The 27951-nt window shown below is 41.3% G+C and overlaps 1 protein-coding gene across 3 annotated transcripts in view; it reads left to right on the top strand.

Annotated features, from left to right (window-relative positions):
* The first annotated feature begins 5689 nt into the window (after positions 1 to 5689).
* shmt2 (serine hydroxymethyltransferase 2 (mitochondrial)) overlaps positions 5690 to 27951 on the top strand; it is a 35872-nt gene continuing 13610 nt past the window's right edge. Inside the window, exons 1-2 of one of the 3 annotated variants that reach the window (XM_058403250.1) lie at positions 5690 to 5845; positions 25096 to 25278. In XM_058403250.1, coding sequence (XP_058259233.1) covers positions 5813 to 5845; positions 25096 to 25278 — 216 coding nt within the window. In that variant the 5' untranslated portion in view covers positions 5690 to 5812. Of the gene's footprint in view, positions 5846 to 6478; positions 6612 to 10065; positions 10153 to 25095; positions 25279 to 27951 lie in introns of those variants that run through there. The other 2 variants (XM_058403251.1, XM_058403249.1) reach the window with 2 other exon arrangements.

Below are 27951 nucleotides of genomic sequence, written 5' to 3'. Positions count from 1 at the left end.
TCCAGCTATGAGCAGCATCTGAACATGCTAGCAGTACTTAGCCCCAGGCCTGCTAGTCGATAGCTAGATGGCAACATGTAGGAATATAAAGCTTAAACATCAAGAGTGTAGTGGTCCAGTGTAATGTAGCAAGTGCACCAGTGGCGGTGTACTGAGGGACAGCACACGATTGATTTAGGCATGTTTGGCCACTGGCCCACTTGTCAAAAGAGTGAGGGCTTTGGGAATTAACTAATGCTCTGAGGCAGGTCATGCTAAATGGAGTGAAATTTGAGGAAAACCCATCTTCTGCCCTTATATGCATATCAAATGAGACCAGCTAATGTCACAAGCTCAGAAAATGGCTTAGAGAACCAGTCATCCATTCTATGTGAGAATACCGTCTTTATATTTTGTGTTTAAATGCAGCAACAAAAATATCAAACATAATATCATACAACATATCAAACATTAATTGCCTGCCACATTATTGTATTGAAAAAGTATCAAACATTCAATATCTAAATGATTATCTGATTATCTCCTCATCATGGCACCTGTTAGTGGGTGAGATATATTAGGCAGCAAGTGAACATTTTGTCCTCAAAGTTGATGTGTTAGAAGCAGAAAAAATGGGCAAGCGTAAGGATTTGAGCGAGTTTGACAAGGGACAAATTGTGATGGCTAGACCACTGGATCAGAGCATCTCCAAAACTGCAGCTCTTGTGGGGTGTTCCTGGTATACAGTGGTCAGTATTTATTGAAAGTGATCCAAGGAAGGAACAGTGGTGAACCGGCAACAGGGTCATGGGTGGCCAAGGCTCATTGATGCACGTGGGAAGAAAGCCTGGCCTGTGTGGTGCGATCCAATAGATGAGCTACTGTTGCTCAAATTGCTGAAGAAGTTAATGCTGGTTCTGATAGAAAGGTGTCAGAATACACAGTGCATCACATTTCGTTGTGTTTTGGCAGCAAAAGGGGGACCAACACAATATTAAGCAGGTGGTTATAAAGTAATGCCAGGTCGGTGTATATTGGCAACCCATAGAAAAGTAAATGAAAAGGGAGCAACAAGAATAACACAAATACCTTTCAGAAACACTGATGGGGCTGATGTTTGACCAAAAGTTCTGGTTTCATATCTGCCAAACATAAAGCATTCAAAAGGAAAAAGTCTGAGGGTGCAATAACGTGGCGTTACATTGCTATAGAGACATTGAAAGGCTGAAAAACTTTTCACGAGTCCTTGGGGATGAAAGGGGTCAAAGAAGCAATATGTAAAAGATGTTAAAATTTCCTCCACTGAAAAAGTGCCATAATAATCACTATGAAAATCTAACCCAACAGATTGCATTCTTCAGGTTAAGACATTTTACTGAAAATTTAATTACGGCATAATTTTGAAGGTATGTGAGAAAATACTGGTATTCAAAACAAAGATCCAAGACAGACTTATAAATTGATGCTGTCTAACAGTGTATGCACACATATGCATGAGGTGTGAACATCTCTCTCTGCACCCTGTGCCATTACTTGCTGCTTGTGAAAACAAACAGTGCAGTTGTACAGTATTAGTTTGTAACTACTTTTACATATATGTGTGGAACTTCTGTTATTAAAGCTCTCACAACAAAAACGTGTCCCCTGGATCATGGGACATCATAGAATGGGAGATCATAGAATTTGGGTGTTTGATGTCTTAAGAGTGTGTGTGTGTGTTATTTTCTGGTGTTGAGAACTGCTATTTTAAACTGAAATAGGTATTGATGCTAAAATTCTGGTATCATTAGATAGATACACTACTCACAAAAAGTTAAGGATATTTGGCTTTTGGGTGAAATTTATGGAAAATGGAAAAAGTTCACACTACAGTGAATATCATGAAAGTAGGATATTTAAGTAGAAGCATGCAATGGTGATTTCCTCATCTCAAACAATTTATTGAAACAAAAGCCAATAACAGTGGTGGGTATACCACAACAAAAAATGTCAACGTCTCAATAATTTGTCATGTGCCCTTGACCATCAATTACAGCTTGACAACGACGTCTCATGCTGTTCACGAGTCGACTTATTGTCTGCTGAGGCATTGCATTCCACTCTTCTTGAAGGGTGGCCCTCAGGTCATTGAGGTTCTGGGATGCAGGGTTACGAGCCTCTACACGGTGACTCGGCTGATCCCATAGGTTTTCTATGGGATTCAGGTCTGGAGAAAGTGCAGGCCACTCCATTTGAGGTACCCCAGCCTCCAGCAGCCGTTCCCTAATGATGCAACCTCGATGAGCTGGAGCATTGTCGTCCATGAAGATGAAATTAGGCCTGTGTTCATGTAGGTGCACAATGACTGGATTAATGATGTTATTCAGGTAGTATTAGCTTGTCACTGTACCATTCACAAGATGTAGGGCAGTTCTGTATTGAGTAGACACACCTGCCCAGACTGTAACACCACCACAACAGTGGCTGATGCATAACGCTCTCCTTGACATCTCCAACAGGACTGTTTAAATACCCATTCTAATTGAACCAGAAAATGGACTGGTCGATTCATGGATCAAACACCAGTTGTGAATTTTGCTGTTAAGCACCTTGTTAGAGAACAGCAAGTTATGCAAAAAGTACTGAAACACTGAACAGTTGGACATGTGCATTCAAAAGTGTAGAGAAGGTCAAATTAAGTTCACCTGTAAAGGTTATAGTGCATTTTAGGTGCATCCTGAAATTTCACCCAAAAGCCCAATATCCTTAACTTTTTGTGAGTAGTCTAGATAGATAGATAGATAGATAGATAGATAGCAGCTTATTCAGTAACAAGATACAACACACACAAAAATATAATCTCTATCTAAAAATATATGACTAAGAAGAAAGAAAACCTTAGATATACACTGATCATGCATAACATTATGACCACCTGCCTAATATTGTGGTGGTCCCCCTTTTGCTGCAAAAATAACACTGATCCATTATGCACACCTTTCATGCAAATCCTTACGCTCAGCCATTTTTCGTGCTTCAACACATCAACTTTGAGGACAAAATATTCACTTGTTGCCTAATATATCCCACCCACTAACAGGTGCCATAATGAGGAGATAATTGGTGTTATTCACCTGTCACTGCTCATAATGTTATGGCTGATGGGTGTAGAATTCAACGAGTTAAATTAAATGTAGCAGGGCAGATATGAAACACATTTGTGGATTTAACCATATTTATATCAGTACTGTATTCACATCACATTACACATGTCACTATGTCAGAGTTTCTCAAACAGTGATGATCATTTCCTTGTAAAGAAATAGTATTTCTTAGTTTTTTTTTTCAGACCCTCTCTGCTAAAACAGTGCATTGAGAATGACGTTTTAGGGAAAAATGAGGTACAGGTGAACAGTTCTATTCTGGCAGGGAGCTCATTTCAGGGCCAACAACATGCAAAGCACAGGCTAAAAATGTTGCAAATTATAGGTTTTAAATTATTCTTGAGATTAGGAATATATATATTTAAACATTACAGATCCTCCAGTCTCCTGCCAAAGATCCTGGAAGTTGGATTGGCTATGCTGCATAGTCTTATGTGTGAGTGAGTGTATGAATGTGTGTGTATCCGTAGTGCTCTGAGATAGACCAGTATCTGATCCCATTCCCACTACACACCCAGTTTTCCTGGGATAAGCTCTGGATCCAGCATGAGTTTGACCAGGATAAAGCTGGTACTGAAGATGAATGAATATAGTGATATAGAATGTTTAATCAGATGCTCTTTACAGCAGCTTTAGGTGTTAATGGAGCGGTGTGAGGTTTATCGAGCCCCTTTGAGCCGAACTGCACAGAAAACATTGTTAAGCATTCTTATCACCCTCTCTGTTGAATCTATGGTCTGGGTGTTATATTTTAAGAAAAAACAAAAAAACAAAAAAAGGAACACTGTTGTAGCTGAGAGCTGGGATCATCTCTGAGCCTAACTCATCTGAAGAATTAAAATGAATATAAACATTGCATTTCAGTGTTCAAATTATAGTTTCTAAGTTAGTCTTGAAATTATATGATTATACAGAGACAGACAAATTAAATGTGAGGGCTAGTTATGTGGTGGGTGGCACAGTAGGTTGTGTTACTGCCACAGAGCTCCAGGGTCCCTTGTTTGATCCTGAGATCAGGGTACTTTATGGATATACAGGCTCTCCATGTAGGCTTTCTGGTTTCCACCAGCCCTCGAAATAAGACAGTAGGAGGACTGGCTATGTTAAATTGCGGTAAGTGTGTTTGTGCATCTGATTGGCTCTGGCATTCCATTCATGGTGTATACCGGGGTGCCCCATCTTACCTGCAAAGAGTGTGTGTGGCTTCTGATTGGTTAAAATAAAAACTTACAAATATAACAACGCTTTCTGGATTAAACTGGAGACCAAGCTGACTTAATATTCCTTGATTTTTCTTTTCTGTTCTTATCTGTTTCATGAAGATTTCAGACCTTCAATGAGAAGAGGCCAACCCTGCACATAGGGCGAAAGGCAGGGGTACACCCTGGACAAGTCCAAACACAAACATATTTAAAGAAAATAGAATAAAAACAAAACTATGCAGCAGAATTAGATATATGACTATGTTTGTGCAAGTGTACAATATTTACTTATGTGCAAAACAATATAACAGTGGTACGTGCAAAAATTTAATACAACTGTAGATGGTAATAGCAGCTGTAAATGGTAATAGCAGCAGCAGTAACATTAACTCATCATGGCACCTGTTAGTGGGTGGGAAATGTTAGGCAGCAAGTGAACATTTTGTCCTCAAAGTTGATGTGTTAGAAGCAGGAAAAATGGGCAAGCGTAAGGATTTGAGTGAGTTTGACAAGGGCCAAATTGTGATGACTAGACGACTGGATCAGAGCATCTCCAAAACTGCAGCTCTTGTGGGGTGTTCCCGGTCTGCAGTGGTCAGTATCTATCAAAAGTGGTCCAAGGAAGGAACAGTGGTGAACCGGAGACTGGTAACGGGCGGCCAAGGCTTGCCCGTATGATCCCATCCAACAGATGAGCTACTGTTGCTCAAATTGCTGAAGAAGTTAATGCTGCTTCTGATAGAAAGGTGTCAGAATACACAGTGCATGATGGGGCAGGGCTGTTTTGGCAGCAAAAAGAGGACCAACAGAATATTAGGTAAGTGATTATAATGTTATGCGTGATCAGTGTATGCTGTATTTGCATCACACAACTCCAACTGACTGTACATGACTGTAGAAAGGACATTGTTAATAATCACACTCTCTGTTGTTTATAATAATTTATAATGACACTCTCCGGTGTCACCCAAATGAGGATGGGTTCCCTTTTGAGTCTGGTTCCTCTCAAGGTTTCTTCCTCTTACCATCTAAGGGAGTTTTTCCTTGCCACAGTCGCCTTAGGCTTGCTCACTAGGGATGACTTTGTCTAACATTAATCTTGGACTTTTGTACTATATTTCTTATGTTCCGTAAAGCTGCTTTGAGACAATGTCCATTGTTAAAAGCTCTAGCCAAATAAAATGGAATTGAATTGAAAACTGGACACCCCTGGTGTATCCCCTCCTCATGCCCTGTACTCCAGGATAGGCGAACACAACACTTTTGTTATCTGTAGTCTTGACATTTTATCAGTGGTACAGCTCAGTATCAGTTAGTTCGACCTGGCTAGTCAAAAATGTAAACGTGGCTTGGCTCGTGCAGGCTATGCAATGATAGAAACTACAATTCCCATGAAGCCCTTGCACATTGTGAACTCCACTGGCGCAGGCTGTCTGCTCGTGTGTGCAGAGTCTTGGGTGCTTCGAGCTTTTACACCACGTTATCATCATGCTGACACTGCCACTGAGATATTTAGTCAGGGTGAGTATAAAACCATGTTTGTTTTTATTTATTTATGAGACACTGTTAATAGCACATGTTGTTGCTTCTGCATTAAAACGTGTTTGTTAATATGCTGTAGTAGCTCTGTAGTGTCTGTGTGTTAGCCAGCTGGCCTAACGGGAAGATTTTCTCAGCAATATGTCTGGACTTTTATTCTCTTCAGATAAATGCGAGTTTAAAATGAAAATAAATGACAAAAAAAAAAACCTCTCTTCCATTACTGCTCCAGGTTTAGCCTGCTAGCTTTCCTGTGGAGCTGTGTGCTAACTGGGTTACGTATAATGACAGTCACATGCTTATCAAGCAACAACCCATTAAACATTTAGCTGGGCTTTTTTTAATGCAAGCTGGATATTTTTGTTTGTTTGTTTTGCGGGTGAAAATATTTTCGTCTCGTGTCGTGCGGCGTTTATTAGTTCAGTTGTTAGCCGAGTAAGCTAACGAGAAGTTTCCGAACTGCACCAAGCTTTAGGCAAATAATGAAGTGCTCTAATGAGTGAGGCTTTACTTATCAGGTCCGTGTTGCTACTTTTATCTCCGCCTCACAGACTGGTAAACGTTAAACTGTGGCTTTTTGGGTGTAGCTGAAAATAATGCAAAGCTGTGTTTTAGTGCTGCAGGGAAACTTCCAGTGGAGTGAAGCGATGATGCAACACTTTCATCAGAACTTGAAGCAGTGTTACAGCAGTGAGGCCAGTGCTCTGTGCAGGGGAAAGTACCTAAGGCATCCTCCAAGAGTCGCCAGGTGACGTCATGAACTATTCTGCCGAGCCTTGGGCCGATCGTTTCGTTCTGCGCATGCGCGAAATTACTACCAACAACACATATTAGTATTATTTTAACAACAGTATTATAAATACCCAACACTGATGTAAATCGTTTCGTCATGCCTGAGACGAGAATTAGGCGCATTTCCGCACATGCGCAGTACAAATCCGAACGCACTTAAAATGGGTTAGAATTCCGCAGTATCTGTCCTATTTCAAGAAATTGAAATATCCATGAATATCAGTAACAAGAAATGAATAGTGATAGCTGATATTTCAGACACAGTATAGGCAAATTTTTTGTTCACTTTTGCAACAAAGGATAGTTTCCAATGAAACCACAGATAGAGTGGACAGAGCATTGCATGTTGACGTGTCAGCAGACAGACTGAGGCCATGTCCACACTAATACGTTTTCGTTTTTTTTAAAAAAAAAAGCATATTTTCAGCCTTCCGTCCACAGAGACGCCGTTTTTAGTCAACGAAAACATGTCTTTTTGAAATCGCTCTCCAAAGTGGATAAATTTAAAAAACGGCATTTTTTGCGTCACAGTGTGGACTGTGAAAGCAGAGGACTTGACGCGTTTTTAGTCATGTGACCAATTCGGCTAATTTCCTTCACGTATTGCCGTGATGTTTCAAAAAGTAAATAAACACCAGGCAGAAATGACACAGGTCGAAGCGTCTTACGTTTCACTCATACGCAGTACAGGGACGTAGGATTTTTCCGACGTTTCAGTGTGGATGACCAGCTTTTGGGAAACGATTGATAAGGATAATATGGACGCGGAGGCATTTTCAAATTTAGTGTAGACGTAGCCTAACTGCTTATAGCAAGTCCAGGAACAAGTTGTGTCCCAAATGACATACTATGCACTATTTTAGAAGTATTGGCTCAAATGGAACACAGTTTTATTTTTTTTGTTTTGCAAGAATAAGCTGTTTGCCTGTCAGTGCCAACTGACATCATACGCACGTAATGTGACACCACCAGCTTTAGCAGAATACAGAGATAAATGTTTAAAATGTTGACACATTGTGGGCTAATTTTAAAGACATTTGTCTTATCTTGTCCACCAGAGTGTCATCACCCATCTTGAATTTTTTTTTTTTCACGTCCAGTGTCAGCGCCTGGTAGCTCCTCCCCCTTCTGCTAGGTAAGCCAAGCTGAGAGTGTTGAGTGCATGACGTGTCCAACCTTCCACACTTCATTATTTCAGTCGAATGAGCACATCTTCCGGGGACTTTTTCAATGTAAACACATTATTTCTACTACAAAATGTAGTAGGGCTTAAGCATTTGGGACGCAGCTGCATTTTCGGTGTAAAGAACTGTTGCTAGAAATGGGATTTTATGTAGTGAACACAGACAAGTGGAGTGGTGCAAAAAGAGTAAAATGTACCAATATTTATTTCTGTTAAATATCAGCACTCCAATCAAATGAGTGGACAGGACCTAACTGTAGTGTAATAATAAATACAGTGTCCTAGTGAGCGCATGGAAGAAGAACCTGCTGCTCAAGTGAAAGATTCCCACAACCTGTCAATCATGATTGTTTCTTTAACAGTGTTTACAATTGAAAGAATTAATGTTACATTCCCAGTGAGCTGTTTATAAGCGTCCTGAAACGGACAGTTTTTTTTTCATTTCCTGAATATGTTGTATTTAATCTGAATCAAAGTTCTGCTCATGCTGTGGCAACGTTAGCGTACCGAGGAGCGTGCGAGCCCATCTCAGCACTGTTTGTAGTGTTAATGAGTTTTAAATGATTTCCTTCTCAGCATTCAAGACCATGGATGCTCTATTTGTCAGAAAATAACATACACACATTATCTATCTGCAATACGCCTTTATGCTTCAGCTAACCTTATTAACTACATCAGAAGTAAAAAAAAAAAAAAAAAAAAGCTTTATTTCCCCCCTTATTTTACAGTGTGTATGTTCTGTGAATTTCAAATCCTCAGCCAGCTTAATTGAGGTCAGTTCCCATCCTTCAGCTGCATTAAAATTCATTTGATGCCAATCTAACCTCATAGTTATTTTAGTTGTTTCAAATTTTTAACAGGAGGCATGTTTTCCAGTCACTCTAGGATTTTGCAATTTCAAAAAATAAAAAAATACTGCAGATTTGGGACGTGTCACGTGATGTCATCACAACAAACACTAAAGCCCTCTGTTATGTACATGGGTTTGAACATGAGTACAACTATGATAGAAAGTCAGTACAGTGCCAAACGTTTTGGGACACCCCTCCAAATCATTGTTTTTCAGGGGTTGGGCTTGACCCCTTAGTTCCAATGAAAGGAACTTTTAATACTTCAGCATACCAAGACATTTTGGATAATTTTGTGGGAACAGTTTGGGGATGACCCCTTCCTCTTCCAACATGACTGCACTAGTGCACAAAGCAAGGTCCATAAAGCTCCATATCTATATATTTTTATATATTGTTTATATATGCATTTTATTTATATTTGTTTATATACTGATTATATATGCTAATTATTTGCACTGCGAAAATGCACTTCTGGTTAGATGCTAACTGTATTTTGTTGCCTTGTACCCACATGTGCGGTGACAATAATGTTGAATCTAATCTAATCTAATCTAAAGACATGCATGAGCGACTTTGGTGTGGAGTAACTTGACTGGCCTGACCTCAATCTGATAGAATACCTTTGGGATGAATTAGGGTGGAGACTGTGAGCCAGGCCTAAACTGGGACATCTGCCTTTACATGCACATGAATGTAATATGGAGTTGGCCCACCCTTTGCAGCTATAACAGCTTCAACTCTTCTTGGAAGGCTTTCCACAAGGTCTAGGAGTGTGTTTATGGGGTTGTGTGTTCTATCAGATTGAGGTCAGGACTCTGTGCAGGCCAGTCAAGTTCCTCCACACCAAACTCACTCATCCATGTCTTTATGGACCTTGTGTTGTGCACTGGTATGCAGTCATGTTGGAACAGGAAGAAGCCATCCCCAAACTGTTCCCACAAAGTTGTACCAAGATTATCTGCATGACTTGGAATAGTTGCAGGTTGCAGGCATTGTATGAGATGTGGTTTTTTTTTTTTTTTTTTTTTTTCCTCTTCAGCTGACTGACTTTATCCTCATGACATGTGCTGTGTAATTAACACAGTAAATTAGTTTGGACATTGAGTTTTTTGGATCTTGTAATGTTTTGACATATTCCCTTTGTAGCGCACTACAAATAGTTTCACTATAAACCTGTTGTCCAGTCAAAGTACACTACATGTACACACAGTGTAACACAATACAGAGCAATACAGGCTTAACATGTGCTGGTCATGACTCTGTAGTGGATATCAAGATGTTTAATGATCACTCAAGACGACACATTTTGGTTGTTGTTGTATTATTGTTGTATATCTATTTAGGTTTTTTTTTTTAGCTTTCTAGGTTGTTTGTAACAGTGGATCAAGCCGATGTCTCAAGCAGTCAGTCTGGTGTCTGTGATGGTGCTCTCCTTACATAATGCAGTCTTTCTAGAGCAAACAGTAAGTGACAGTGATTTCAGACACAGAGATAAGATTTTAGCTAGCTTCCCCAGTGTTAGCTTGTTACTCTCAGCTTCGTGCTGTGTTCTGATCATTTCTATTGCACATGGATAGAAACTCCACACAGACCATAACACAAGCTCAGCATCTAATCAGTGACCCTGGAGCTGTGAGGCAGCCATCCAGACCAGTGCTTTTTGCTTTGTTTGTTTTTGTTCAGTTACAAAATTACAAGGTAACACAGTAACAACAATAATAAACAAACTACCTATGGGTATAGTTCAATAATTTAGGAACACTTGAAGTCCTATAAGTATTGTGTGTTTATATAGATTTTTTTCTTTCTGTCTCTATACCGCTGTAACAATGCAAATTTCCCTGTTCTGGGATGAATAAAGTAACAATAATAATAATAATGTAGTATTATTATTATTATTATTATTATTATTATTATCATTATTATTATTATTATTATTATCTTTAACTGGAGAGGCGTCGATCTTGTATCATTCGAATGCTTCATTGTGATATTCACATGTCAGAGTTCACCAAACTTTAACTAAATCCTCTTCACAGCGAGTTTGTGAATGGTCAGAAGTCACACTTCACTCTGCTGAACACTGACAGAGAAAGTTGCCCTGCACAGGAACTTTTATACTACAGATTTTCTAAATCCTGCTCAATATACGGACACGCAAATAATAATTTCTTCTTGTAGTTTGTTTTTGTCTTGGTTTTATGTAGTAATGTGCTGTGCAAAGGATGTACCTTTTCATTACTTTATTTAGCATTAATTATGCCATTATGCAAACAGCATGAGTACCATAATAATAATAATAATAATAATAATAATAATAATGTGCTGTTATTTGTTTATTTCAGTACTTATTATTATTTAAAATAAGCAAATCATTTTTCGGCTGCTTCCTGTTTGGTGTCGCCACAGCAGATCACCTGGTCCACATATTTGATTTGGCACAGGTTTTACACCAGATGCCCTTCCTGACACATCCCTCCCATTTCAGCCGGGCTTGGGACCCTCGTTTAACCCCTCAGTGGCTGGGTTGGTTCTCTGCCCAGGAATCAAACCCAGGCCACGGCGATGAGAGTGCAGGATCCAGGGAATTGCATTAAAAATAAATAACAGTACATTATTATTGCTATTATTATTATTGACTATTAATAGTTGTTATTATTATTATTATTATTATTATTATTATTATATACGTCAGTATAATACATCATTGCCATCACACTGTTTTAATGACTGTAGGTTTTCTCTCTGGTGCTTCTTCGAGGTGAGTGAGGTGATGTAAATCTCAGCTCCACTGCTCCAGGCTTGTGAATCAAATTACTGCATGGATGGTTAATTTTAGCATCTCCTGCTTGGTTTTCAACACATTTGCAGCTGTTGTGCATCATTGGAGGAATGTCACCACTTTTTGAGCCTCGCTCCTTCACATTTTCGCCTGAAAGGTTCAAGACAGACGTAAAATGCAGTTTGTGGTCCCGAACCAGCGTTTGATTACACTGAGTATTAAGCACATTGTCTGTGGTTCCACTGATCATGTTTCTGGGACTCGTCTCTCTCTCCATCAGTCACCGAAACTCTCGTCTGCTTTTCTCTGCGAGAACTGTTATGAAGAGGCTGTTTAAAGGCTGTGTGTGTAACAGACACCTGAGAGATGTCTGCGTAAATGTCTTAAATGAAAACTCCAGTGTTTTTGTATCTAATCTCTACCCACCATGTCTGTAGCCTGCATGCAATTACCTTGCAGAAGTGTTAGAAAACTCATTTATACTGGAAAACTGCATTAGGCTTGAGGTGATTGAGGATAATATCGGGAACCGGCGATAGATCCGCGATAGCTATTAAGCTGGATGAGCTACATGTGGGAAGGCATGCCGTCTGCAGCTTTACAACCGACCAAAATATCTTTCCATTATGTCTATTTTGTGTCCTATACGACTTCAGAGCAGAGGAACAAAACCTCTTTTTCTGACGCAGCGTGGCTTTCCTTTTCTGTCTTAATCAGATCACACAGCTCATGCTTGCTTTCCACACCTAGAATGTTTTCACTTGACACGTGTTGATCATCAGCGCTACTGCATTATACACAGTTTGAGTATCTCTGCTATTGTCCAGCACAGAGAACATGAACACAGAAGAGCTTTGCTTACAACTGACCAGCATTAAGCATCATAAAAACATACACTTCTGTCATTCGTCACTTTGTGTATTGTGTAATTGGACACTTCATCTTTTTAAGTCTCTTTGCTTTCTACTCAGTAGGCATTTTGGCAAATGAAAGCCTGAAGTAATCCTTCTTGTTCATGTTTATTACACTCGCTGTGATTTCTTAGCAAACACCGGCTTATAGAAACTGGCTCCAGGTCATGTGTGAGCAGTTTGGGCTGAAATGAAATCAGCCTAAGCCTCTGCCCCAGACCAGTATGTGTATTTTTATAATAATAACAATAATAATAATAATAATAATTATTATTATTATTATTATTACAATTTAATTCATTGGTGGTGCTGTTCTTATTGGTCCTGCGAATGTTATACAAAATAAATAAATAAATAAAACGATCCGCTTTGTTTCTGGTCCATTAAAAACACTTCAGTTTCACCTGAAGTATGATGAGGTAAGATCAGGACAGTAAGAGCTAGGGTACAGATACAGAGAGGGTTTATTTTGCACAAAGACAGCTGAAGAAATCCTTAGTCTACACGAGGAGGTAAACAGTCAACGTTTACACTGAGGTATACGTCCAACACACTGAAGTCTGTAGTGATAATATAAGGCTGCAATAACTAAAAAGCATGAGCAATGACAAAAACATCACAATTATCCTTCTACAAATCCAACAATAGGAATAGATCCTACCCTTCTGGCCACCAACCAAGCATCAGATAGCAATGTCACATCAGATGCAGGCATTAAGCCTAATAGGAGCCAACATAACTGCAGTATCTGCTACCTGAGTCTGTTCAGACATACAGGCAACAACAGCGAATCATAACAAGCCGACAGGAGGATGACAAAGACAACCATGAAACAATGAAACACAGTAGGATTTCACGGCCATATTGCCACCAGGAACCCAGCCAGGCACCATACCAATCACTCTTAACTTGATCAAGATGCTGAACACAATCCTTTAGATCTTTGATGCTTTGAGACAGATTTGGCGTAGGGTCAAAGTTTAACAGCAAATAATTGTGAACGCCAAACAAATCAAGCCTTGCTTCATCCCCCTTTTCCTTGAAAGAGATGGAGACATAATGACTATAAAGACTAGCCTCTTTATAGCAGCTCATCCTGCGTTTCAGGATCCATTCACTGATCTTGATTTTCTCAAGCTTTGATGAAATCTCTTCAGTTTGATAGAGGGAAGCATAATTGATGTAGAATTTAGTCTGATGTCTCTGTATACTAGGAGTGAGGAAAATATTCGTTTAATAATTATCAGTGTATTACAGTGCTTTCTTTTATTTGGTACAAAACTATTATGAGAACCACTGTGAGGTGTTTCCAGTGGAAGCTTGTGTTAGCAGAAAAAACTGTCGCAGTTTATCAGAGAACCTTTGAGCGCGCTTGCATATCAAAATTGGCCCCAACACTGATGAGGTAGAAAAGATAACTAGATCAATCACAGTATTTATTGCTAAAGATCTGTCTCCTGTCTTTAGTCGGAGGGAAAAACAACAGCAAAGCTTTCATTTTCTGCTATACGCCTAAACACAGACAAGGTGCACCGATCAGCCATAACATTATGACAGGTGAAGTGAATAAGACTGATGATCTCCTCATCATGGCACCTGTTAGTGGGTGAGATATATTAGGCAGCAAGTGAACATTTTGTCCTCAAAGTTGATGTGTTAGAAGCAGGAAAAATGGGCAAGTGTAAGGATTTGAGTGAGTTTGACAAGGGCCAAATTGTGATGACTAGACGACTGGATCAGAGCATCTCCAAAACTGCAGCTCTTGTGGGGTGTTCCCGGTCTGCAGTGGTCAGTATCTATCAAAAGTGGTCCAGGGAAGGAACAGTGGTGAACCACAGACAGGGTCATGATGGACGGCCAAGGCTCACTGATGCACGTGGGGAGTGAAGGCTGGCCCGTGTGATCAGATCCAACAGATGAGCTACTGTTGCTCATATTGCTGAAGAAGTTAATGCTGGTTCTGATAGAAAGGTGTCAGAATACACAGTGCATGATGGGGCAGCAAAAGGGGGAATGTCATAATATTAGGCAGATGGTCATAATGTTATGCCTGATTGGTGTATAATATACCACATTCACTCTGTGTTTGCTTTATACAGCAACTCGGCGCTAGGAGGCGTGGAGTTTGGGAGAATGGGGGTCTTGTAGCAATAACCTGCGATTCATGGATGTTGCTTCTTGTTAAGGAGAAAAGAATCCACATGTCTAAAATTCGAATTGAAATGCATTTGATTCCTCTGAATTGTAATTGAATTAGCTGAAGATTCTCCACTCGTATCTCCAACCCAGAATCTTGAGTCAGAGGCCTTATGCTGTCGAGCTGCAGTATTAATGGCTCTAAGCGAGCATTGCTTTTCCTTGCGCCCCTTTTATGTTTTTATCTTCTTTTTTTTCTGTCCTTGTTGCTTTTGTTCATTTAAGAAAACAGTGTCCCAGTTCAGTCTCAGGTTAGAAAAATGGCTTATTTGACTCCCAAAATCAATTGTTTTTCAGCTTCTTGCAGCACGAGCAGGCCACGGCAGAAAAATGCACGCAGACCCTAGGGCTGATATCTGCAGACTAACTGGATCGGCAAGCTCGTGTTTGTTTCCTCAGATATCCGAGGTGGAATAAAGGATTTTAAAAATGAGGTCAGGCCACTTGACTGCAGTGATGATGCTGGTCGTGTTTCAGTAGCTTTGAGGCAATGGGTCATTTTGCCAAGTTAAAGCTTTCGTTCCTCAGCCAGACTCAGCGAGATGCAGTGAACAACAAGACCCTTATAATACACACTTGATTAATTTATCTCTTGCTTTGTTTCTTTCTCCAATCCAGCTGACAACTCGTGGTCTCTGCTTAATCATTTGACTTAATAATTAACTTCTGCTTGTGTAATGCAGATTTCAGGAGAGCCAAAGCTCACCTCCGTTGTCCACCAATGAAAGCGATGCTTCGGTGGCACGCCCTCCGCTGGGGTCAGAGGAGACGGACCTGAACGTTCCTGACGCACAGGAAGTTATTCAGAATTAACTGGCCTTTGCTTCTTATCTGGTTAATATTTGTTTACTTTTAATCCTGACATCTTTATCGGTTTCTGCAAAACTGTTTGTTGTGAGCTAAAGCCTCACTTTCGGATCAGTCTGAAGGTCACTTAATAATTGATTAGCTTATATATTTGAATGGTTTCATGTTTATTTTTAGGCACGCTCTGCAGAAGCCCCAGATTTGCAGCAGTGTCAGGTTTGGGAGGGGAATGCTCCAGCTGCCCGTGTTAGCGCTGGCATCACACCGCTGTCAAATCCAGACCTGATTGAGTGCGCACTCAAAAATGCAGAGTTACTCCAGATGCATATTAAAAAGATTTCTTCATGTTCCTCGGCTCCGAAACGGCCGGCGAGAAGAGGAGCCGTTTCAGTGCCGGTGAGCTCGGTCTTCACCTCAGCGACACCAGATGTGCCCCATCATGCACCAGTGAACACGGGCTGACAGAGACTGACGCGTTCCAGTATCACTGCTCGTATTCGACTCCATCTCCAGGATTATGGCGATAATGTTCCCCAGTCTCTGCAGGAAATTGGCTTTCCACCCTCTTGATTGTTCTGTGTCACGCAGGGAGAGCCGAAGGCTAGAGGAGCAAAGCTCTCTTCCACCTTTCTATCTCTGTCTCACTCTCCATCTCACACTCGCTCTCGCTCTCTCTCTCTCTCTCTCTCTCTCTCTCTCTCGCTCTCTCTCCCTCTCTCTGCCCTGGTCCGTGTCATCCTCCGCCAAATCGGCGGGTAATTTGTAACGGCTGCTCTCCTATTAGTCCCTGACAGGGAAAGAAAAGAGCATGTGTCACTCTGACTGATTCTCCGTTTGCTGACACTCTTCAGCATGCTCTATCCCTCGTCCAGTGCACTTCCTCCTTCACCCCGTGTTACAAAGCTGATTGTCATCCGGCGAAGGCTTGATGGACAGTAGTCATCTGTAAAATTGACTCCTGCCCTTGAAAAACAAGAAATAGAAACAAAAAATAATAAGTCAAATGAAATGACTTTTGTCCGTTTCTTTTGGCTCCTGCTCTGTGACTCTGGAAGAACAGATGTGAACTGGCAAAATGACAAGTGTGTGTAGACATGGCATCAGTCCTGCCAGATAAGAGTGTGTGTGTGTGTGTGTGTGTGTGTTTGAACTTGTCTGATGCCCGGTACAAAGTTCTCACTTCAGAGTTCACCTTCAGAGCCTGCTCTCTCTCTCTCTCTCTCTCTCTCTCTCTCTTTCTTTCCCTCCCTCTCACTCTCTCTCTCTCTTTCTTTTTTTCCCTCCCTCCCTCCCTCTCTCTCTCTTTCTCTCTCTCTCTCTCCGTCTCTCTCTCCCTCCCTCCCTCTCTCTCTCTTCCTCCCGCTCTCTCTCTCTCTCTCTTTTTCTCCCTCCCTCTCTCTCTTTCACTCTCTCACTGTCGCTCCAGTTCCATGACAGATTCATTCCTTAAGACTTCAGCTGAAAATTACAGTGAATACATGAAGTATTTTCATCTTTTCTCTCATTTCAAGAATATTTAAATACATGCCGCAAATGTTGATCATGCCCTACAGAGAGGGGTGTGTGTGTGTGTCTGTCTGTCTGTCTCTGTGTGTCTCTGTCTCTGTGTGTGTGCGTGTCTGTCTGATTGCATGTGTAATTGTAACTATAGATAATACAACTTTGTGTGTGAGTGACTCAAGCTGATGCACAGACAGTTCAAAAGCTTCTGTGGGACATCTTAGTGCTTACAGCTAGTCTTAACTCGCATGGTGTTTGTGCATGTACACACACACACACACACTTACACTTCAACATTACTCCACCTCCCACTGTATCACAATGGCTCTCTGTCCCCACTGGAAGAGCAGACAGCAAAGGACAAGTCCTGTCAGAGAGTAATGACCTGTGCTGCGTGTGTGTGAGTGTGTGTTTGTGTGTGTGTGGACGAGGTGGCCCATGAGAGACAGGCAGACACATTCAGCGGGTGTGCTGGCACAGGGTGCTGCTGCTGACAGAAATCCAGAGGAGCTGAACCACTTCTCTCTGTATTACTGTGCCAGTGCAGCTCCTGCTCACCTCAGTCCTTTCTGCAGCGGAGGACAGGAACATGTGTGTGTGTGTGTGTGTGCGCGTGTGTGTGTGTCTTTGCTTAAGTCTTAAAGCTGTTTAAAAGACAGTGAAAACACCACATGCAATTTTGCACATTTTGTGACAGTTTTGTTTGTCTCTGTGTGCATGTGTGTGTGTTTCTGTGTCTCTGTGTTCATCTCTGTGTGTGTGTGTCTGTGTGTGATTCTGTGTCTCTGCGTCCCTGTGTCTGCGTCTCTGTGTGTGTGTGCTTGTGTCTCTGTGTGTGTTTGTGTGTATGTGAGAAATGTGGGTACAGGAGCACCCTCATTAGCATGTCATGGCATCTGTCTCTCTTAGCACGTCTGTCAGTGTCGCAGTAAACGTGTAAATGATTCAGTGCCTCAAATCAAACTGATGGAATTTTTCCACTCCTGTACACACTCTCTCCACACCTCTGCTCTTGAGCTTTAAACAGCCAGCTTCACTTCCATTCAACTTCAATTACATTTTCAGGGCAGAAAGTCCGCCTGACTCTGCTAGTGGTTTAGCTAGTTCTAAAAACTGTTAACCAAGCTAATATCCCATAACATTTCCTAGTATACTTAATAATACATATCCACTGTGTTCAAAACAAACAGCTCTGGATATAAGCCTCCAGATTTTTGTCGTGTAAAAGTTCTGACTTTAGTTATGCATTAAAACTAATCTAAGAAAACTTTCATCCAACATGTACACTATATTGCCAAAAGTATTTGCTCACCTGCCTTGACTCGCATATGAACTTAAGTGACATCCCATTCCTAATCCATAGGGTTCAATATGACGTCGGTCCACCCTTTGCAGCTATAACAGCTTCAACTCTTCTGGGAAGGCAGTCCACAAGGTTTAGGAGTGTGTTTATGGGAATTTTTGACCATTCTTCCAGAAGCGCATTTGTGAGGTCACACACTGATGTTGGACGAGAAGGCCTGGCTCTCAGTCTCCACTCTAATTCATCCCAAAGGTGTTCTATCGGGTTGAGGTCAGGACTCTGTGCAGGCCAGTCAAGTTCATCCGCACCAGACTCTGTCATTCATGTCTTTATGGACCTTGCTTTGGTCACTGGTGCACAGTCATGTTGGAAGAGGAAGGGGCCAGCTCCAAACTGTTCCCACAAAATTGGGAGCATGGAATTGTCCAAAATGTCTTGGTATGCTGAAGCATTCAGAGTTCCTTTCACTGGAACTAAGGGGCCAAGCCCAGCTCCTGAAAAACAACCCCACACCATAATCCCCCCTCCACCAAACTTTACACTTGGCACAATGCAGTCAGACAAGTACCGTTCTCCTGGCAACCACCAAACCCAGACTTGTCCATCAGATTGCCAGATGGAGAAGCGCGATTCGTCACTCCAGAGAACGCGTCTCCACTGCTCTAGAGTCCAGTGGTGGCGTGCTTTACACCACTGCATCCAACGCTTTGCATTGCACTTGGTGATGTATGGCTTGGATGCAGCTGCTCGGCCATGGAAACCCATTCCATGAAGCTCTCTGCGCACTGTTCTTGAGCTAATCTGAAGGCCACATGAAGTTTGGAGGTCTGTAGCGATTGACTCTGCAGAAAGTTGGCGACCTCTTCGCACTATGCACCTCAGCATCCGCTGACCCCGCTCCGTCAGTTTACGTGGCCTACCACTTCGTGGCTGAGTTGCTGTCGTTCCCAAACACTTCCACGTTCTTATAATACAGCTGACAGTTGACTGTGGAATATTTAGGAGCGAGGAAATTTCACGACTGGATTTGTTGCACAGGTGGCATCCTATCACAGTTCCACGCTGGAATTCATTGAGCTCCTGAGAGCGACCCATTCTTTCACAAATGTTTGTAAAAACAGTCTGCATGCCTAGGTGCTTGATTTTATACACCTGTGGCCATGGAAGTGATTGGAACACCTGATTCTGATTATTTGGATGGGTGAGCGAATACTTTTGGCAATATAGTGTATTATGGTGCCAATTACAGCTAACTAAAGCTAGCAGAGGCTATGCTTCTAATGCCATGATGCTACAAAAAGACCCCAATAACAAGCAGCTATAAGCATAGTGTTTTGGTTATTTAACACTTTGCCATTTATCCCAGACATTACATTCTCTAGAGCTAATGTGAACACGGCTCCTCTTGTGAAACTCGACAGTAATGTGAACACCGGTATTAATGAAAACTTTTCGTTAACAGAGATGATATGCACTCGTTTTTCCACATTCACGCAGTCAGTGATATCAGACAGGATGTGTGAAAGACCAGACAGTGGTGGTGTTGATTTTGGGCGAGTCTGTGCACACTAGTCTCCTCTTCTTGGCTGACAGGATTGATACCTGCTGTTGGGTAGCTCATCCTCCTTACATTATAAAGTGTTGTGCATTTTTTGAGCTGCTTTTCTGCTCCTGCAATTCTTCTCTGGCCTTTGTCACCTCCAGCACAGTTTCTCCAACAGAACCTCTCTTCACAGTAATTTTTGTTTGTTTCAGGGTTTTTTTCCTTTGCCGCCCTCCTGTGTAAACTATCCAGACTGCTGCGCTTAAAAACGTGCAGTTTCTGAAAATAAACTGGAGCTCTTGACCCGCATCTGTGTGATTTCCTGTGCTGCCACATGATTGGCTGCCCGCAATAACCGCATGAATGAGGAACCAGTGTTCCTATTAAAGTGGCCTGGGAGTGTCTATGCTTATTTTTTTAATAGTTGATCATTCGTAGTAAATTACAGACCCCCTCCTATCATAGACCTTTTCACTTCCAAGTAGCAATTCTGATCTCAGCCAACAATCATGTACGTAGTTAACATTTTCCAATCACATTCTTGTTATCGCTCTAACCTGTGATATTTTCTGAACCTTACCTGATTTGCCCTTCTGCTTCAGCTGAAGTAATAAACACTTTATCCATTATGTCCAGTTCCCCAAGGACTATTATGATGCTCATTAGCGTTATTTATTTACTCACCCGATTTCCCCACTTACACCATTTACCCATCATATCCCTAAGGCACCGTAGGTGTCTGCTTTACAGCATAAGATGGCTCCTGATGAAGTGACCAGGAGTTGTCCACCCGTTAAGCGAAGCCGGTCTCATACATCGTCTCCTAATGCTCCCACATCATTGGGCTAATTGTTTTTTAATAACGTTTTTTAAATGAAGCAGTTCATCACGCTCCTGGCCTCCCGTGCAGCGTGGCGCTTTGGTGAATTGGAAAAAGGATGGGCAGCAGCTCCATTATCTTTATTACTGTTAGTTATGATGTTTTTGTCAGCGTGTTTATTATGCGCTAACATCGGCTCGGAAATTTTCCCCCGGAAGAACATCATTCCAAAGAAAGCTGCTACTGAAATAGTGAACCGTTTTGAAGTTTTTAAGCAATTTCTTTTTCATAAAGCACCAAAGAATGCAAATGAGTGGAAGTAATGATATGGGAGAGAGGAAACTGCCAGCAGAAGGGAGAGGATACTGAGAGGGTGATTTAAACTGCAGTCAGAGCGGCTGTACACGGGGAGGTGCGCTAATGTAATTATTACTAGTGTTTCTCTGAGATTTCAGCTCCTTCCAAATTCATCTTTTCAGTCATTTTTTACCAACTGCACATCTGGAAAGATTTGCCACATGTTCTGCTCACGGAATAAGATTTCCGGATATCCGTCTGTTATTGTAATTCTGATTTGCACATTGATTTCTGTATAAATTGCAGGGATAGGAGTGTCTGAATGATGGTTCATGGTTGTCACACTGACAATGCACTGACATTCTTAAGTAGGTGTACACCGATCAGGCATAACAATATGACAGGTGACTTGAGTAACACTGATTATCTCCTCATCATGGCACCTGTTAGTGGGTGGGATATATTAGGCAGCAAGTGAACATTTTGTCCTCAAAGTTGATGTTAGAAGCAGGAAAAATGGGCAAGAGTAAGGATTTGAGTGAGTTTGACAAGGGCCAAATTGTGATGGCTAGACGACTGGATCAGAGCATCTCCAAACTGCAGCTCTTGTGGGGTGTTCCCGGTCTGCAGTGGTCAGTATCTATCAAAAGTGGCCCAAGGAAAGAACAGTGGTGAACCAGCGACAGGGTCATGGGCGGCCAAGGCTCACTGATGCACATGGGGAGTGAAGGCTGGCCCGTGTGATCTGATCCAACAGACAAGCTACTGTTGCTTAAATTGCTGAAGAAGTTAATGCTGGTTCTGATAGAAAGGTGTCAGAATACACAGTGCAGGACGGGTCAGGGCTGTTTTGGCAGCAAAAGGGGGACCAACACAATATTAGGCAGGTGGTCATAATGTTATATCTGAGGGGTATATATTCATACATGTGTGCATAGTACTTCACACGACTGTAATGTGCGTGTAGGATACTATGCTCTGTGCTCAGAGCTCAGTAACTTCACCTAAAACCACCAGAAGGTCAGCATTTCTGACAGGTCCTTATACACTGTATGTGTCTCGACGTGTTCCAGACAACAATGCAGGATCAACAGCATTATCGGAAACCGGAAAACGCTTAATCACTGTGAGACTGAATGCCAGAGCTCTAAACAGCTGCTCTTCATAGCTGCTTTCGTTCATTTAGAACTTTTCTTCGATCATGCGATTTAAACGGGAGAAACAGTCTGTAGAGTTACATGAGAGATGATTTGCCGGACCTTTCTGCCCGAAAATAAATGTTGCAGAAGACTGGTGTAATAAATATATGTGACAGTCTTCCTCCAGCGGAAATGATGTATGAAATCGGCGAGACGCATTCATAATGTCAGGTGTAGCGGCTATACTGCTCGGCTGTTCGGATTGTGAGCCGTTCACGCGGGATGTATGTTAGGCGGTTTTCACACCTTTGCTGTGGTCCGAATCTGAGTGTGGTGTTTTCATGGTGCCCCTGCAACATGCAAACTTGCACCACGTCTGTATCGCAGCTATGCTATACTCTCTATAAGGCATCTTATAGTCTAGTGCACCTACAGGTAGTCACAGGGTCAGTACCACGCTGTGCTCCTCATGACACCGTTCACATTACCAAGTTTTCATTCAAATGAAATGCTCTGTTTCTCTGACTAAACTACCAGTGTGAATGCTCCCATAATGGCAGATGTGAACATGGCCTGTAAGATCAGAAGTCTCATCCAATCAGAAACGAGCATCCCAACCTGGAAGTCAGTTTTCCAAACAGGTTTTAAATATATATTTTTATAAATCTTGATTTACATGTCTGCTAGGTTATTTGTACAAGTAAGAAATAAAAACTATTGCACATTTCAGCGATTTTAGATTTTCTTCTGTTAAGTTGGGCGGGACTTTGTGGTACAGGTTAAACTCTGTACCAAAATATTAATCACAATGAGCCATCTGCTCTCTCTCTGTCTCTCTCTCTGTCTGTCTCTCTCTGTCTGTCTCTCTCTCTCTCTCTCGCTCTCTCTCTCTCTCTCTCTCTCTCTCCCTGTCCCTGTCCCTCCCCCCCCCCTCTCTCTCTATACCTATGCATGAGCAAAACCACTCATTTAGAATTTGTCCCATTTTATATACACTGTATTTCAGTAGTAATGGTAGTAGGTAGGTAATGGTGGAAAGTAACTGTGCTGGAATTGAGATAATACACCTAATACTGTAAAAAGATTATCAGCCAAATAGCTTTTATTTTTATAGAATTAACCCACCTTTTTTATCGTACCTGTTTCTTACATATTGGACTTGGCAATAGGGATGTTGGAGAGCTACTGCTAGTATAACGTCTCACAGCAGAAGGCATTATAAATGGAAAAACTCCTTGCTCTGATCTTAGCTTCACCAAAGCTCTACAATGACTCTAAATGGTTAATAAGCCCCCAAACTCCCCCACCCCCCAAAAAAAGGTTGGTGTGCATAACAACTGAGCCGTATCTAAGAAGGGTTGATGATCAATGGCACTGAATGTGTTTAGTCTGCATTTCTTTCTGTAACTTCTCTTGCTGTGTTGTGGTGATATTTTCTTGCACTTCTGCAACCCTGGCTTAACATAAACAGCAGATCACTGTAGAGTGGTGCCTGAAAAAGCAATTAAAATGGTATGGAAGCATCACGTGTCCTCTCATACCGGATTATGCTAGTAGCCGATTCCACCCCGAAGTGCCCCACAGTTATGTAGGCTATTTCTGTTCAGAAGAACTGGTTGGCTGTGATATTACTGATACAGCATGACTTCGTCATTTACATTATTCCGCCTCGATCCTAAAGCCTGCGTCCTATTTATCATAAAGCTCTTGGCTCTCTGATGCTCAGCTGTGATCTCTTCCACACTCTAGGGTGTTAGCCGCGCTGCTAAAAGTGGGATGGCCCACAATTGGCTGTGAGATGAAAGTGATTAGTTCCAAGACCCTGCAGTTGGTCTATATTTTATCTGAGATACCCAGCGCTCTGAAAAATGGAATCATTTTAGCATTGCTTTTCATTATATTAATATTCATTTAGTAATGTCTGTACTACTGAGCCTTAAAGCTGTTTCTCAGAGCTGTGTGTGGGTGTGTGATTTATATACATACACACTGTTATGCCATAACATTCAAACTGCCTGACTAATATTGTGTAGGTCTTCAGCTGCCAGTGAAGTGAATAACAACGATTATTTTGTTACAGTGACACCTGTCAAGCTGTGGGATGTATTAAGCAGTAAGTGAACAGTCAGTTCTCGAAGTTGATTTGTTAGAAGCTGGAAAAATGGGCAAGTGTAAGGATCTGAGTGATTGACAAGAGCCAAACTGTGATGGCTAGATTGTGATGGCCTAGTGTGATGCCCTGGGCAATGTTCTGCTTGGAAACCTTTGGTCCTGGCATTCATGTGGATGTTATTTAGAAAGTACCACTTCCCTAAACATTGCAGTCGTCATGGGAACAGTATTCCCTAATGGCACTGATCACTTTCAGCAGGATAATTCACCCTGCCATGCTGCAAAAGTTGTTCAGGAATGGTTTGATGAATAAGACATAAGTTGAAGTGTCAACTTGGCCTCCAGATTACCCAGATCTCATTCTGATCTAGATTCTGTGGGATGTGCTGGACAAACAAGTCTGATGCAAAGAGGCCCCAACTAGCGACTTTTAAGACTTGTTTTGGTGCAAGATACCACAGCACACCATCAGAGATCTTGTGGAGTCCATGACTTGATGGGTCAGAGCTGGTTTGGAGGCAGAAGACCTAATGGTTTTAATATTGTGGATAATCTGTGTGTGTCCTGGGTTTGAAACACGAATGAGGATGTGAGGATATTGTGCAGTGTCAAAAAGCATAGAGTCAGCTTTATAATTATGTGCAATTTTTAAAATAAATTTTAATTGCCCTAAAACTGCTCTGCCTGCACTATCCGATATCCCTTGAAACTCTTGCGTGTCCCAGCGTTGTGGAGTGAGTCATTTAGGGACGTGACTTTAGTGGTCTACCACAAGATAAGGATTGAAGCAGTTTGTGTTTAGAGGCTTTTAGTAGTTAATGTGGACTAAAAAAAATTCAATAATTTATTTTATAAATGGTTTATATAATCATTCATTCGTTGGTTCATCTCTCTCTCTCTCTCTCTCTCTCTCTGTTTGAAAACAGACCACATGTTCCCAATGGGGTTTTTTAAATATTATTATTTTTTTATATTATCTTTTTGTCTTGTCCCCAGCCTCTGTGCCAGCGTGTGAGTGTGAGTCTGAGAGGGCAACACTCTGCAGCAGCACAGGCACCTGATCATGAGCGGCCCTGGACCGGACAGGACAGCCTGGCGCAGGACGATCCCGAGATGTGGGACCTGCTGCAGAAAGAGAAAGACAGACAGTGTCGTGGGCTGGAGCTCATTGCTTCCGAGGTAAAGAATAAAACAAATACATTCTCACTGATTATTACTTGATGCTGCCTTCCCGTGTGTTTGAACTGTATTCATTGTAATTTTATTTCTTTTTTATTAAGCCTAATGAAATATTTCAGAAGTGGGCCATAATCAAAAGTGTTGAATTCTGTTTTAATTACATTCGTTGGCACCTAAAACAAATCAGTACATCAGATGAGACACGCTTGTACGGATCACAGTGTTGTTTTTTTGCTGTACACACACAGCAATAATCTCTAAGAGCAAACTTTTTTCTTTCCCGCTCATTCTGACACTAACAGGTTCAATTCCACCCCAAATGAGGTTTTGCCTACACATTCACATGTGTCATTTTACACGAACCCACAAATGACTACAATGAAAAGAAATGTATGGATGTTCCAGATATCCTCATTAGTGGCTGTCAGTCTGAGAAGTGGTGCAAGGTCATTTCCTTGGTGCCGGGAACCCAAAAACATCTCGAGAAACGTCGAGACAGTAATTCATCTTCACAGGAGCGGGCATTAAGCCAGCGTGTCTCCAGCAGCAGCAGCAGCAGCTAAGGTCGTTGTATAAAAGTGGAACTTGTGACATGATGGAAACCACTGTTTGATGAAGGATAACGTCACTGTCATCTCACTCTGAATTGGTCTTAAAGAGCAACTCCATTGAATTCCACACAAAGGTCACAAAAATATGACATGAAGCTGTGTTGTTTAAGGAATAACACATTATAGACCGTGTGATTATACAGAAGTAACGGTTGTGTGTGAAGTGCATTACTTTGCTATAACTACACAGTCTGTATTGTGTATAAAGTAAAGGAAAACCACAGCAGCTTGTCACCCTGTGTATATATAATGAACAACATGTAACAGACTTTGAAGAGCTACAGTCAGATTTAATGCTGCCGAAAGTCTGACAAGTTCATTCCTTGTGTAGCCTTGATCGCTCTCTCTCTCTCTCTCTCTCTCTCTCTCTCTGTCTGTTGTTTGTCTATCTGTCTGTCTAACTGTCTACCTCTTTCTCCCTCTCTCTCTCCCCGTCTGTCTGTCTAACTGTCTATTTCTTTCATTCTCTCTTTCTCTCTTTCTCTATCTCTCGCCCCGTCTGTCTGTCTTTCTGTCTGTCAGTTAGTCTAGCTGTCTAACTGTCTACCTCTCTGTCTCTCTCTCTCTCTCTCTCTCTCTGTCTCTCATCTGTCTGTCAGTCAGTCTGTCTAGCTGTCTATCTCTCTTTCTCTATCCCCTCTGTCTGTCTGCCTATATTTCTGTCTGTCTGTCTCTCTCTCTCTCTCTCTCTCTCTCTTTGCTAGAGGGCAGTCCCTCCCTAGCAAAAAACACAACTTGACACTTTCCTGAGAAACCGGAAAGTTTTCTTTGCTGGGAAACTTTTACATAGTGCTGCTTACCTCCAAGACTCATTCTATAAATAAAAAATAATTGTCTCCTTACAAAAAAAAAATCAATGATTATACATGTTCCTTTTTTTTCTATCTTAAATTTCACTTATTATTAGTCTTTGATTATGTGGTACATCTGCTGTACTAGTCCCTGTGTATGACTTGTTGCCATAGAAACAATAACGTATTAGAATAAGCGCATTAACATAAACCTGTCGTCCGTGTTACAGCTGCAACTGTCTGAAATACCTAGTACCTAAATAATGCTAGAATACTAAATAGATAAAAGATCTACTGACCAATCAGATTCAAGAATTATTTGGATAATTTGTCAGACTTTAAGCTAAATTTTCTGTCACACTTGTGTCACAAAAACCTGCCTCACTTTGTGGCACTCTCTCAGATTCGAACCTGCTGATGTACTCGACACTAGTGAGAAAAGCAGGCTTTATGAGTGTACTGGTTAACGCCAGCTTCGGGTGGAAGTTTCCAGCTCATTTAGTCAATAAAACTCATGTTCTGTTCAGCTAAAACAACCAGCGTATAATTTTTTCTTAAAGTGCTAGGAAATTTAACATTTCATGATGCCTCATTTTATCTAGAAAAACATGAAAAAGGACATATTTAGTTTTTGGTGCATTTTTATACCCTCTTTATATTTATGTTATACATTTAATGCACAGGAATGAAACATTTTATTATTATTATTATTATTATTATTATTATTATTATTATTATTATTATTATTATGGTTGTATAAAGTGTCTTATTTGCACTCACACTTGATTCCACACACATACACACCTGCTAACAGGAGCAGCTGCAGCCATGAGAAGTGGATTTGTGTGTCTTTTCTGTTTTTTTTTTTTTCCCCCAAAACCACAGATCTATTCAAGGTTGGTCATTCCAAATAATATCCGTCTCAGCCGCCCGACTCGATACGACCTGTGAAGAGTCCATTCATTACTAAATAGCAAAGACAACACAACGGATCACACACAGTTCAAACAATTAAACCGTTTGTAATGGACTCTCTAATTACTTCAGTGCATTTTTTCAGTGACCATCACACATGACTCTCATTCAGTGGAGCTCAGAGCTTCTTTTGGCTGCTTGCTTAGTATGAGGCAGTAAATGTATTGTCAGAGTGGTCTGTATTGCCCATTTGGAATCTGTACTGAAGCTATAACACTTCTAGCTTTTACCTTTTTCACCTCACGTTTGAGCAAAAACAGACACGAGAGATGCAGCTTGAGTTATAGAACATACAA

This window comes from Hemibagrus wyckioides, linkage group LG11, assembly GCF_019097595.1.
Source record: "Hemibagrus wyckioides isolate EC202008001 linkage group LG11, SWU_Hwy_1.0, whole genome shotgun sequence".
Taxonomy (NCBI): domain Eukaryota; kingdom Metazoa; phylum Chordata; class Actinopteri; order Siluriformes; family Bagridae; genus Hemibagrus; species Hemibagrus wyckioides.
Note: the sequence above shows the minus strand (reverse complement) of the source record. Positions and strands in the feature narration are given on the sequence as shown.